Below are 13,731 nucleotides of genomic sequence, written 5' to 3'. Positions count from 1 at the left end.
ATGCATATTGTTTTAAATTTATGCACTCAATCCCCATAATTGACAAAATTTTCTGGGCTGAGCTGCTAATTACAAAAATTATATTTCAAGCAAAACAAATGGTCGTTTGCAGTAGGTAGGTTTCCAACCTATGCTGATAGAGAATCTGATTTCTAGTCAGACGCCTTAACCGACAGACCAAGGCTAAATCTGTTTGAAAGTCGAACTATTTCTGGTGATGTGCCATGCGTTGAAATATAAGGATATTATATTTTTATAAATTTATGTAGTCAATCCCCATATTTGAGAAAAATTTCTGGGCCGACCTGTTAACTAAAAAATATATATTTCAAGCAAAACAATGGCCGTTTGCAGTAGGTAGGTTTCGACCCTACGCTGCCATAGAGAATCTGATTTCTAGTCAGACGCCTTAACCGACAGACCAGGGCTAAATCTGTTTGAAAATAGGACTATTTCTGGTGATGTGCCATTTGAAATATAAGGGCATATGTATGCATATTGTTTTAAATTTATGCACTCAATCCCCATAATTGACAAAATTTTCTGGGCTGAGCTGCTAATTACAAAAATTATATTTCAAGCAAAATAATGGCCGTTTGCAGTAGGTAGGTTTCGAACCTACGCTGCCATAGAGAATCTGATTTCTAGTCAGACGCCTTAACAGACAGACCAGGGCTAAATCTGTTTGAAAGTAGGACTATTTCTGGTGATGTGCCATTTCAAATATAAGGGCATATGTATGCATATTATTTTAAATTTATGCACTCAATCCCCATAATTGACAAAATTTTCTGGGCTGAGCTGCTAATTACAAAAATTATATTTCAAGCAAAACAATTGGTCGTTTGCAGTAGGTAGGTTTCGAACCTATGCTGATAGAGAATCTGATTTCTAGTCATACGCCTTAACCGACAGACCAAGGCTAAATCTGTTTGAAAGTCGAACTATTTCTGGTGATGTGCCATGCGTTGAAATATAAGGATATCATATTTTTATAAATTTATGTAGTCAATCCCCATATTTGAGAAAAATTTCTGGGCCGACCTGTTAATTAAAAAATATATATTTCAAGTAAAACAATGGCCGTTTGCAGTAGGTAGGTTTCGAACCTACGCTGCCATAGAGAATCTGATTTCTAGTCAGACGCCTTAACCGACACACCAGGGCTAAATCTGTTTGAAAATAGGACTATTTCTGGTGATGTGCCATTTGAAATATAAGGGCATATGTATGCATATTGTTTTAAATTTATGCACTCAATCCCCATAATTGACAAAATTTTCTGGGCTGAGCTGCTAATTACAAAAATTATATTTCAAGCAAAACAATTGGTCGTTTGCAGTAGGTAGGTTTCGAACCTATGCTGATAGAGAATCTGATTTCTAGTCAGACGTATTAACCGACAGACCAAGGCTAAATCTGTTTGAAAGTCGAACTATTTCTGGTGATGTGCCATGCGTTGAAATATAAGTCTATTATATTTTTATAAATTTATGTAGTCAATCCCCATATTTGAGAAAAATTTCTGGGCCGACCTGTTAATTAAAAAATATATATTTCAAGTAAAACAATGGCCGTTTGCAGTAGGTAGGTTTCGAACCTACGCTGCCATGGAGAATCTGATTTCTAGTCAGACGCCTTAACCGAGAGACCAAGGCTAAATCTGTTTGAAAGTCGAACTATTTCTGGTAATGTGCCATGCGTTGAAATATAAGTCTATTATATTTTTATAAATTTATGTACTCAATCTACATATTTGAGAAAAATTTCTGAGCTGAGCTGTTAATTAAAAAATATATATTTCACCCAAAACAATGGCCGTTTGCAGTAGGTAGTTATCGAACCTACGCTGCCATGGAGAATCTGATTTCTAGTCAGACGCCTTAACCGACAGACCAGGGCTAAATCTGTTTGAAAGTAGGACTATTTCTGGTGATGTGCCATTTGAAATATAAGGGCATATGTATGCATATTGTTTTAAATTTATGCACTCAATCCCCATAATTGACAAAATTTTCTGGGCTGAGCTGCTAATTACAAAATCTGGTCTAAATCTGTTTGAAAATAGGACTATTTCTGGTGATGTGCCATTTGAAATATAAGGGCATATGTATGCATATTGTTTTAAATTTATGCACTCAATCCCCATAATTGACAAAATTTTCTGGGCTGAGCTGCTAATTACAAAAATTATATTTCAAGCAAAACAAATGGTCGTTTGCAGTAGGTAGGTTTCGAACCTATGCTGATCGAGAATCTGATTTCTAGTCAGACGCCTTAACCGACAGACCAAGGCTAAATCTGTTTGAAAGTCGAACTATTTCTGGTGATGTGGCATGCGTTGAAATATAAGGATATTATATTTTTATAAATTTATGTAGTCAATCCCCATATTTGAGAAAAATTTCTGGGCCGACCTGTTAATTAAAAAATATATATTTCAAGCAAAACAATGGCCGTTTGCAGTAGGTAGGTTTCGAACCTACGCTGCCATAGAGAATCTGATTTCTAGTCAGACGCCTTAACCGACAGACCAGGGCTAAATCTGTTTGAAAATAGGACTATTTCTGGTGATGTGCCATTTGAAATATAAGGGCATATGTATGCATATTGTTCTAAATTTATGCACTCAATCCCCATAATTGACAAAATTTTCTGGGCTGAGCTGCTAATTACAAAAATTTTATTTCAAGCAAAATAATGGCCGTTTGCAGTAGGTAGGTTTCGAACCTACGCTGTAATGGAGAATCTGATTTCTAGTCAGATGCCTTAACCGAGAGACCAAAGCTAAATCTGTTTGAAAGTCGAACTATTTCTGGTAATGTGCCATGCGTTGAAATATAAGTCTATTATATTTTTATAAATTTATGTACTCAATCTACATATTTTAGAAAAATTTCTGAGCTGAGCTGTTAATTAAAAAATATATTTTTCACGCAAAACAATGGCCGTTTGCAGTAGGTAGGTATCGAACCTACGCTGCCATGGAGAATCTGATTTCTAGTCAGACGCCTTAACCGACAGACCGGGGCTATATCTGTTTGAAAGTAGGACTATTTCTGGTGATGTGCCATTTGAAATATAAGGGCATATGTATGCATATTGTTTTAAGTTTATGCACTCAATCCCCATAATTGACAAAATTTTCTGGGCTGAGCTGCTAATTACAAAAATTATATTTCAAGCAAAATAATGGCCGTTTGCAGTAGGTAGGTTTCGAACCTACGCTGCCATGGAGAATCTGATTTCTAGTCAGATGCCTTAACCGACAGACCAAGGCTAAATCTGTTTGAAAGTCGAACTATTTCTGGTGATGTGCCATGCGTTGAAATATAAGTCCATTATATTTTTATAAATTTACGTACTCAATCCCCATATTTGAGAAAAATTTCTGGGCTGAGCTGTTAATTAAAAAATATATATTTCAAGCAAAATAATTACCGTTTGCAGTAGGTAGGTTTCGAACCTACGCTGCCATGGAGAATCTGATTTCTAGTCAGACGCCTTAACCGACAGACCAGGGCTAAATCTGTTTGAAAATAGGACTATTTCTGGTGATGTGCCATTTGAAATATAAGGGCATATGTATGCATATTGTTTTAAATTTATGCACTCAATCCCCATAATTGACAAAATTTTCTGGGCTGAGCTGCTAATTACAAAAATTTTATTTCAAGCAAAATAATGGCCGTTTGCAGTAGGTAGGTTTCGAACTTACGCTGCCATGGAGAATCTGATTTCTAGTCAGACGCCTTAACCGACAGACCAAGGCTAAATCTGTTTGAAAGTCGAACTATTTCTGGTGATGTGCCATGCGTTGAAATATAAGTCCATTATATTTTTATAAATTTACGTACTCAATCCCCATATTTGAGAAAAATTTCTGGGCTGAGCTGTTAATTAAAAAATATATATTTCAAGCAAAATAATGGCCGTTTGCAGTAGGTAGGTTTCGAACCTACGCTGTAATGGAGAATCTGATTTCTAGTCAGATGCCTTAACCGAGAGACCAAAGCTAAATCTGTTTGAAAGTCGAACTATTTCTGGTAATGTGCCATGCGTTGAAATATAAGTCTATTATATTTTTATAAATTTATGTACTCAATCTACATATTTTAGAAAAATTTCTGAGCTGAGCTGTTAATTAAAAAATATATATTTCACGCAAAACAATGGCCGTTTGCAGTAGGTAGGTATCGAACCTACGCTGCCATGGAGAATCTGATTTCTAGTCAGACGCCTTAACCGACAGACCGGGGCTAAATCTGTTTGAAATTAGGACTATTTCTGGTGATGTGCCATTTGAAATATAAGGGCATATGTATGCATATTGTTTTAAGTTTATGCACTCAATCCCCATAATTGACAAAATTTTCTGGGCTGAGCTGCTAATTACAAAAATTATATTTCAAGCAAAATAATGGCCGTTTGCAGTAGGTAGGTTTCGAACCTACGCTGCCATGGAGAATCTGATTTCTAGTCAGATGCCTTAACCGACAGACCAAGGCTAAATCTGTTTGAAAGTCGAACTATTTCTGGTGATGTGCCATGCGTTGAAATATAAGTCCATTATATTTTTATAAATTTACGTACTCAATCCCCATATTTGAGAAAAATTTCTGGGCTGAGCTGTTAATTAAAAAATATATATTTCAAGCAAAATAATTACCGTTTGCAGTAGGTAGGTTTCGAACCTACGCTGCCATGGAGAATCTGATTTCTAGTCAGACGCCTTAACCGAGAGACCAAGGCTAAATCTGTTGGAAAGTCGAACTATTTCTGGTAATGTGCCATGCGTTGAAGTGTAAGTCTATTATATTTTTATAAATTTATGTACTCAATCTACATATTTGAGAAAAATTTCTGAGCTTAGCTGTTAATTAAAAAATATATATTTCACGCAAAACAATGGCCGTTTGCAGCAGGTAGGTATCGATCCTACGCTGCCATGGAGAATCTGATTTCTAGTCAGACGCCTTAACCGACAGACCAAGGCTAAATCTGTTTGAAAGTTAAACTATTTCTGGTGATGTGCCATGCGTTGAAATATAAGGCCATTATATTTTTATAAATTTATTTAGTCAATCCCCATATTTGAGAAAAATTTCTTGGCTGAGCTGTTAATTAAAAAATATATATTTCAAGCAAAATAATGACCGTTTGCAGTAGGTAAGTTTCGAACCTACGCTGCCATGGAGAATCTGATTTCTATTCAGACGCCTTAACAGAGAGACCAAGGCTAAATCTGTTTGAAAGTAGGACTATTTCTGGTGATGTGCCATTTGAAATCATAAGGGCATATGTATGCATATTGTTTTAAATTTATGCACTCAATCCCCATAATTGACAAAATTTTCTGGGCTGAGCTGCTAATTACAAAAATTATATGTCAAGCAAAACAAATGGTCGTTTGCAGTAGGTAGGTTTCGAAACTATGCTGATAGAGAATCTGATTTCTAGTCAGACGCCTTAACCGACAGACCAAGGCTAAATCTGTTTGAAATTCGAACTATTTCTGGTGATGTGCCATGCGTTGAAATATAAGTCCATTATATTTTTATAAATTTACGTACTCAATCCCCATATTTGAGAAAAATTTCTTGGCTGAGCTGTTAATTAAAAAATATATATTTCAAGCAAAATAATGACCGTTTGCAGTAGGTAAGTTTCGAACCTACGCTGCCATGGAGAATCTGATTTCTAGTCAGACGCCTTAACAGAGAGACCAAGGCTAAATCTGTTTGAAAGTAGGACTATTTCTGGTGATGTGCCATTTGAAATATAAGGGCATATGTATGCATATTGTTTTAAATTTATGCACTCAATCCCCATAATTGACGAAATTTTCTGGGCTGAGCTGCTAATTACGAAAATTATATTTCAAGCAAATCAAATGGTCGTTTGCAGTAGGTAGGTTTGGAACCTATGCTGACAGAGAATCTGATTTCTAGTCAGACGCCTTAACCGACAGACCAAGGCTAAATCTGTTTGAAAGTCGAACTATTTCTGGTGATGTGCCATGCGTTGATATATAATTCCATTATATTTTTATAAATTTTTGTAGTCAATTCCCATATTTGAGGAAAATTTCTGGGCTGACCTGTTAATTAAAAAATATATATTTCAAGCAAAACAATGGCCGTTTGCAGTAGGTAGGTTTCGAACCAACGCTGCCATAGGGAATCTGATTTCTAGTCAGACGCCTTAACCGACAGACCAAGGCTAAATCTGTTTGAAAGTCGAACTATTTCTGTTGTTGTGCCATGCGTTGAAATATAAGGCCATTATATTTTTATAAATTTATGTATTCAACCCCATATTTGAGAAAATTTTCTGGACTTAGCTGTTAATTAAAAAATATATATTTCAAGCAAAACAATGGTCGTTTGCAGTAGGTAGGTTTCGAACCTACGCTGCCATAGAGAATCTGATTTCTAATCAGACGCCTTAACCGACAGACCAGTGCTAAATCTGTTTGAAAGTAGGACTATTTCTGGTGATGTGCCATTTGAAATATAAGGGTCTATGTATGCAGATTGTTTTAAATTTATGCACTCAATCCCCATAATTGACAAAATTTTCTGGGCTGAGCTGCTAATTACAAAAATTATATTTCAAGCAAAACAATGGCCGTTTGCAGTAGGTAGGTTTCGAACCTACGCTGCCATAGAGAATCTGATTTCTAGTCAGACGCCTTAATCGACAGACCATTGCCAAATCTGTTTGAAAGTAGGACTATTTCTGGTGATGTACCATTTGAAATCATAAGGGCATATGTATGCATATTGTTTTAAATTTATGCACTCAATCCCCATAATTGACAAAATTTTCTGGGCTGAGCTGCTAATTACAAAAATTATATTTCAAGCAAAACAAATGGTCGTTTGCAGTAGATAGGTTTCGAAACTATGCTGATAGAGAATCTGATTTCTAGTCAGACGCCTTAACCGACAGACCAAGGCTAAATCTGTTTGAAAGTTAAACTATTTCTGGTGATGTGCCATGCGTTGAAATATAAGGCCATTATATTTTTATAAATTTATTTAGTCAATTCCCATATTTGAGGAAAATTTCTGGGCTGACCTGTTAATTAAAAAATATATATTTCAAGCAAAACAATGGCCGTTTGCAGTAGGTTGGTTTCGAACCTACGCTGCCATGGAGAATCTGATTTCCAGTCAGACGCCTTAACCGACAGACCAAGGCTAAATCTGTTTGAAAGTCGAACTATTTCTGGTGATGTGCCATGCGTTGAAATATAAGGCCATTATATTTTTATGAATTTATGTATTCAATCCCCATATTTGAGAAAAATTTCTGGGCTGAGCTGTTAATTAAAAAATATATATTTCAAGCAAAACAATGGCCGTTTTCAGTAGGTAGGTTTCGAACAGTAGATATAATACCTGCGTTCAACAGCAATTTCGGCCGTTTTTACACGTAAATTCCCATAAGAAAATTTAAGGTTCATTGTAGTTGAAATTGGTCCCGGTCAAGGTCATTCGATCCATACCCTCTTAGCACCAACCAACCGTCTCCCTCAACCCCTTAATGGGGGGGGGGTAGGGGGTAGTTTTTGCGTTAGTGCCTTTTTGTTTTGACGTATGACGTATGGCGGAGGTGAAAAAAGCGACCGGTGTGTCGCGCGCGGTCGGGGGATTCGAACCTCGAACCCCGCGCGCTACGTTAGTCGAGCCTAGCCGAGCCTAGCCGACGACGATTTCGGCGGCGACGATAAGAGAATTCAACTAATAAAAGGTCGTCGAGGTCGCTTAAAATATAATAATTTATTGACAACATTTTTTTTTTGCGGATTAAATAAAATGCAACAGGGAAAAAGACGTTTAATGACACTAATATCGAACAAATTGTTTTATTAATCATATACAAAACCCCATCAGGATAGACACATATTAATAAATATATTCGAACGATATGCATATATAAATAGCATATATGGACATAAATAGATACATAAATTAAACACAAATATAAACTACAATCATCTAAAGGAATCGTAACATATTAGTTTGCCAAAAGAAATATCTGGTGGTCGATCAATCAGTGATTTTCCCGCTGTCCTTTGACCAACTAAATTTCGATGGCCCCAAGCTAGCGTGTACTCTGAGCCGGGTATAAGATGTCGTTTGTCATCCGCGTAAGACAACGCCACCTTATTTTTCAGTTCGACGTACATATCATGTAAATGTGAGCGAAACGAAGACATTTGGCGCAAGATAAGCGTGCCTTCCTCGTGGACAGCGCGCTTATAGTCGTCGAGACTAAGTTCGCGCTGGCTGACCGAGTCAGCAGCGCCCTTGGCCTTTTTGGTCAACTCGTTGCCGTCCACATTTACGCAATAAGCTTTCGCTCCCGTACCCAAGAATTCCCACAACGGCCGTCCTGCGTACTCGTCCTTCATTTTACCAAGAACGGACTTGTTTACAGGAATGCCGTGTTGGTTGTTCTCCGAGTAATTAGAAGTATCGAATTTGTCCAAATTTTCTTTCATATCTTCGTAGAAATTTTCGCAAAAAATTTGGACAACGAGGCTGTCGGTATCGGTGTAGAGTAAGACGGCTTTGTCGCCGTACTTAGCCTTTAGATAGCCGTAAAAAAAGTCGTATATGAGAGTCTTGGATATGTCCAAAATGCAAAATCCGGCGTAAATAGGCTTATCATATACGACTTTAGTCCTTTCCATCTGGAGAGCTACTAGATTTTCGCTAAATATGGCGACATTTTTAAAATTAGGTCTCGCGATTAACGCTTCTGCCCCCAACCTTTTCCCAATATTTTCCCAATGGGAAACGAGCCGCACGTCCACCCTTTTGTCCACATTTTCCATCGTTTTTCCAAACACAGCGTTATTCATAAGTTTGAAAAAATCTTTTTCAAACTTATCTTTAGCTGTATTACGCATCGCCGTATTCAAGTCTATGTATTGTTTTAGCCAGGGAGATTGATCGAAAACAAGAACGCGATGGATGCGAACAAGCTTTAAACCGTTGCTTAAAGCCTGTTGCAGATTCCTATAATGCAATACATAATTACGTTTATTGTTTAAATTTGGAATAAGTTTTCTCATTTTGGTTTTCGCGATTGGCGAAACGATGGATTCCGGGCAAAAAGGCAGTTCGTTGTGTGCGTCATGCAGCACTTCCGGATAGTCCAAATCTACTTCGAAAATATAGCCCCTAGGTGAATCGTTGGGGATACGCGTAATATCTAAATTTTGAATTTTGCCCTCCTCCAACCACTCGAAGTTTCCCGTTGGGAGGTATTGTGACATGGCCGCCCCGTATAAATTGGTAGCGTCCAAGTACATGACGTAAGAAATAGGTTTGGAAGGGTCGTAATGAGGTAAAAATTTATTATTAGCCGCGGCCTTTCTCACACTACACTGACTGACTCCTCCGCGGATACCGTGCTTCAAGAAGTGTATCATGTCCACGTCGGTCAACAGGTCCAGTTCGACCTTTGTCGCCTTCAGGGCGCTCGTCCATGATAGACCCGGTGTCGTATAAAACTGACTCGGGTCCAGACCGTACGTTTTCAGACACACCTCTCTGAAGTTTTCAAAAATATCGGCTAAAAGTAAAACGTCGGATTTTAAATAAATATCTGAATATTCGCCTAAAGTTTTACATTTGAACAAATTCCACACAGTCCAGGCACGCTTGTAATCCTCCCTGGTTATGTTGCTCTTTCGCATGGAGTCATAAAAGTCCTCGTGCGATGGCAGTTTGGTTTCGTCTAATTTTGAAAAAGAATCTAGATACGTATATGGAAAAACGCCCTTCTGTCGAATAAGTTGAAATTATTGTTCATTTTTAAAAAATTTTTTGACTTCCCGACACTGACTATCGTTCAAATTTCGACTCAATCTGTCCAAACTGGATGCCATAAATCGAAATGAATCTAAAAATCGGAGTTTTAAAAATACCCTTTTCCCTTTGCCTCCTTTCTCCGACTCAATGTTATCGACTAGGACATGTTTCGTAAAGGAAATGTAACGTTCCTTGTTTTGGGCGATGACATCGATCTTTTCCCCTTCTTCAGCCATAACTTTTACAAATAAATGACTGTCGAAACCTAAATGGTGAAAAAAGACAGGGATGTGCCGCGGAACTTTGAAATTCAAGTTGCAAGTGAAGTGAGCCGCACCTCGAAATTCGCCCGTCATATGACAATGATCCCTTACTTTTTCGTCCTCTGCATTAAATGGCTTCTCGCAAATGTGACAAGCCACAGCGTTTCGAAAGCCGGTCTCTTGTTCAAACGATAGAGTGGTCATGGGCACGGAAGTTTTCATGAACTTGTTGTAGAGCGCTTTGCAGTCGCTCTCCAACCATTCAATGAAAATTTTGTGTGCGCCCCGACCTCTGTACTGTTTAAAAGTAGACTGGGAATCGTCAAAGTCACATTTGACATAGTAGGCGAAAGAGTAAGGCTCGTGAATATGAGTTTTGACGGTAAACGATTTGTCGGGATTAGGTTCGCCTTCCACCTGTAAAGGAGTCATGACTGTTTCAAAGTCCGCGTACACAACAAAAGGAACTTTTAATTTCTTTTCAAATTCTTCAAATTTCAGCTTATTCGCGGGAACATCTTTACCGTATTTATCCTTGCGCAATTCGGTGGTCGGAAGTTTGATGGAAATGTGAGTGCAGTCGTGTTCTTTATGACGCTTTAGTTTTTCTTCGTTATAAAAATAAACCAAACACCCATCGCATAAAAACTTTGTAGAGGACCTTTTAGTTAATTGTTTTGAAACCAACCGAGACATACTTCTTATTAAACAATAATGATTTTCTCCATAGTCATTACTAATTAATAATAGGTTTACATGTCTCTCTTTACGAGATTCAGTAAAATGCAAAGGACCAACGACCTCAACATCATTACGGACTTTGTTATAGACTCTCTCGAGGCCATAGACATTGACCGAAATTTCATTAAGTCGTTCAAAAGTGGATATGTCCTTAAGTTTAACGGGAAAATCGATACCTGTAAAATCCAGCTCGTTCTGAAATTCTACATAGTTACTGACCCTGTTAGCGTTATTTGTCCAGTGAATTGGGTGAAGAGCAGCCAAGATCGACCACATAAAGCATTTTTCGTCCGTATTTTGCAAGTTCAAAACAGCTTTTTTGGCTTCGATTTCCTTGGGCAGGCTAACATAGGACGACGCCCTTAGGGGATTGTACTTGTTAATCCCTATTTCTAAATGGAGAAGTTCCTCCAACGCCCAGCCTGTAAAAAAGAGAAAGAAATTAGTTCGGAAATATACATTTTTATGAATCATACCGCTGTCCCTTTCCTGAAACTCGGACGCTTTGGTAGCCAAGATGTCGACGAACTGGACGTATAGCTCCTCCAGATCGGTGTTTCCGCTCACCAGCCGATATTTGGTATTGAAGGACTTGACCTCCTCTTGTTCCTTCGTCTGTAAGAGGAAGTTTCCGAATAGCTCCATACCGACTTTTACGTTGCCGTAGCGCCGGACGTTCGACTCTACCAACGTAAGGATTTTGGACCTAAGGTGGTCCAAGAAGCCCTTAACGTCGGTAGGGTTAATGGTGGACGCCAGACGGTATGTAACTATGCGGTTACGGAAGGAGGTCTGTATCATTTCTACTCCTGGCTCCTGCACCACGCTGCATTTTTGGCGGTGAGCCAAAGTACGCAAGTGTCCTTGCCATCTCATTGCAGGATGGTCAAGTTACACTGCGTACAATGGCGCGTGGATGATGGTGATGATGATGATGTCGAAGCTATAAAATACAATATGAGAATTGTTTGGGATATAAAATCAAAAATCCTTACCTTCCGGTAGGTCAAGTCTCGGGCGCTTGGGTTCGTCTGCAGCAATAGGGGCGGCGGCGGGTCTTTTCGCCTTGGGAACCTCATGCTTCTCGCGTTTATGGCGTCGGAGAGCCCCCTCGGATTTGTATATCCCGCCGCAAACGTCACAAATTTGTACTGCTGCGCGACAGTCCCCGTGCCTCGCCAGGTGGTCTTTACGGCTGAACGAGCGGTTGCAATATTCGCAGGTGAACATTTTTATTTGCTGCGAGGAATAGGCGTCTCACTCTCCAACTGTTCCCGATCTCTACTTGACACTTACCTTTTTTAAGTGGTGAAACACAAACAAAAATCCAAAGAATGAAGTCTCACTATGGCGGCGGTCACTTGTTAATTAAGCCAATTTGTCTGGGGTAATGAATTTAAAATTACATTCGAGAACGTTCCTTCAGAATAATTAAGATTTGTGTTGGCGAGAATTCCGCAATATAACGCGACCCGCTGATAAAATTGGTCGTAGGCGTACCGCCGCCGTCGCGTTTGACAACTGGCTGATATCATTGCCCGCCGCGTCGTCGGTGTGCGGCAGCGGATGCATGACATCATCGCTTTGCGAAATGTTTAAACTAAACTTTGTTTTAAACGAGACTTTCATATTATACCGCTTAGGAACGGCATACGTGTTTTCCTGCGACACAAGAAATGGTTTAATCGAAACGTTTGATATTCTTACCGCATGCGTTTCCTTCGACATCGAGTTTATCGTCGCATTTCCTTCGACGCGAACAAAAACGCAAAAAAAAAAATCTCACTCCGTAATTTCATTTTGTCAGTATGTTATACTTTGCGTCACCAAAAATAATTGTTCGATCGCAATGCGAAATAAACATTCCTGTTTAAAGAAGCAAAATAGTCCATATCTGTGTCGGACCTGTAGAAACCTGTTCCGTAGAGGTTTTGGGTCTGTTTAAGGCTGTCCTAGACCTGTTCGAGAGCTGTTCCATAGATATTTTAGACCTAATTTAAATCTGACCAAAAGCGTCCTGGCTAACATTTGAAATAAAATGAAAATATTTTAACGCGATTTTATTTTTATATCAAAATACAGTTACTGAATATTTTTTCATTTTTATACAATATGTCCTGGAGCCAAATTTTGGAAATATCCGATTTTTGCTTTGTATTCTTCCACACGTAAGCGCAGTATTTGGAGATCGGCCTGAACAACTGCTATCTGAGTTTCGAGCTGCTGGATACCTTCTTCACATTGCATCAGCTGATTTTCCAAATTGTTTTTCAAATTGAACGCCTCACAAACTATCCTTTTTTCGTTGTCATCTTTGAACGCCTCGAACCATTCTCCTTGTGCTTGCGGTAGAGATTCAATTTTTATTTTCTTAACTCGTGAATTTGCAGCAGTACGCTTACGTTTTGGAATATCTGTTGGTGGACCCATCAAACCATTCTCTTGCAATAAATTTAAAAAATTATCCGGCAACACAATTTGTTCCATGTCTGTCTCGGACGCTCACAAAATCAAAAATAATAGAAGAAATTTATAGGATATTCGCGGTGTCGATCCATGAATCATGTGACTTGTCCAAGCCCAACCAGCGCACGAGAACCTTATTTCCTCGTTTGCGCAACACCTTTTCGACGAGATAGACGTCAGGGTCAACGGTTTTCTGCAATTCTTCCTGGTAAAAAGCGCCCATTACAGGCTTACCCTTCATATCTTCCAACAGATAAGTTACCGTAATGTAATCTGCACTTTTACGATTTTAAACAATTCCGTGGTCCAGTTGGGAGTATAACCTTTGCTAAACACGTGCTTGGTCTTGCTGATTCTTACAACGTCGTCCAGTTTAAGTTTAGATGGTCCTACAATTTTCAAGTGACTGTACGCTGATTTCAGCAAACTAG

The 13,731-nt window shown here is 38.6% G+C and overlaps 2 protein-coding genes and 1 long non-coding RNA gene across 3 annotated transcripts; all 3 read right to left on the bottom strand.

The window, feature by feature from the left end:
* Positions 1–8,911: 8,911 nt before the first annotated feature.
* LOC132695934 (uncharacterized) lies at positions 8,912–11,437 on the bottom strand. Its single transcript, XM_060660491.1, has 2 exons — positions 11,311–11,437; positions 8,912–11,256 (listed from the first exon to the last, which is right to left on the bottom strand). Exon 2 carries the CDS (start codon positions 11,108–11,110, stop codon positions 9,821–9,823), a length of 1,290 nt encoding a protein of 429 aa, XP_060516474.1. The 5' UTR covers positions 11,111–11,256; positions 11,311–11,437; the 3' UTR covers positions 8,912–9,820.
* Positions 11,438–11,699: 262 nt separating this feature from the next.
* On the bottom strand, positions 11,700–12,247 carry LOC132695935 (uncharacterized). Its single transcript, XR_009617944.1, has 3 exons — positions 12,131–12,247; positions 11,830–12,073; positions 11,700–11,777 (listed from the first exon to the last, which is right to left on the bottom strand). It is a non-coding gene; the product is annotated as an uncharacterized LOC132695935 (long non-coding RNA).
* Positions 12,248–12,775: 528 nt separating this feature from the next.
* Positions 12,776–13,418, bottom strand: LOC132695939 (uncharacterized). The gene is made up of 2 exons (XM_060660496.1): positions 13,237–13,418; positions 12,776–13,176 (listed from the first exon to the last, which is right to left on the bottom strand). The coding sequence occupies exons 1-2, from the start codon at positions 13,319–13,321 to the stop codon at positions 12,938–12,940; spliced, it is 324 nt and encodes a 107-aa protein (XP_060516479.1). The 5' UTR covers positions 13,322–13,418; the 3' UTR covers positions 12,776–12,937.
* Between the last annotated feature and the right edge of the window lie 313 nt (positions 13,419–13,731).

This window comes from Cylas formicarius, unplaced genomic scaffold (genome assembly GCF_029955315.1).
Source record: "Cylas formicarius isolate icCylForm1 unplaced genomic scaffold, icCylForm1.1 PGA_scaffold_16__1_contigs__length_5364039, whole genome shotgun sequence".
Taxonomy (NCBI): Eukaryota; Metazoa; Arthropoda; class Insecta; order Coleoptera; family Brentidae; genus Cylas; species Cylas formicarius.
The sequence above is the reverse complement of the archived record's forward strand: the minus strand, read 5'-3'. Positions and strand labels throughout refer to the sequence as shown.

Excerpts from the sequence above, each read along its gene's own strand:
- LOC132695934 (XM_060660491.1), bottom strand. The coding sequence starts at position 11,110 with ATGTGGTCGATCTTGGCTGCTCTTCACCCAATTCACTGGACAAATAAC.
- LOC132695939 (XM_060660496.1), bottom strand. The coding sequence starts at position 13,321 with ATGGAACAAATTGTGTTGCCGGATAATTTTTTAAATTTATTGCAAGAG. Across the intron at positions 13,177-13,236 it reads ACCAACAGATATTCCAAAAC|CACAAGGAGAATGGTTCGAG; the intron begins GTAAGCGTACTG and ends CTCTACCGCAAG.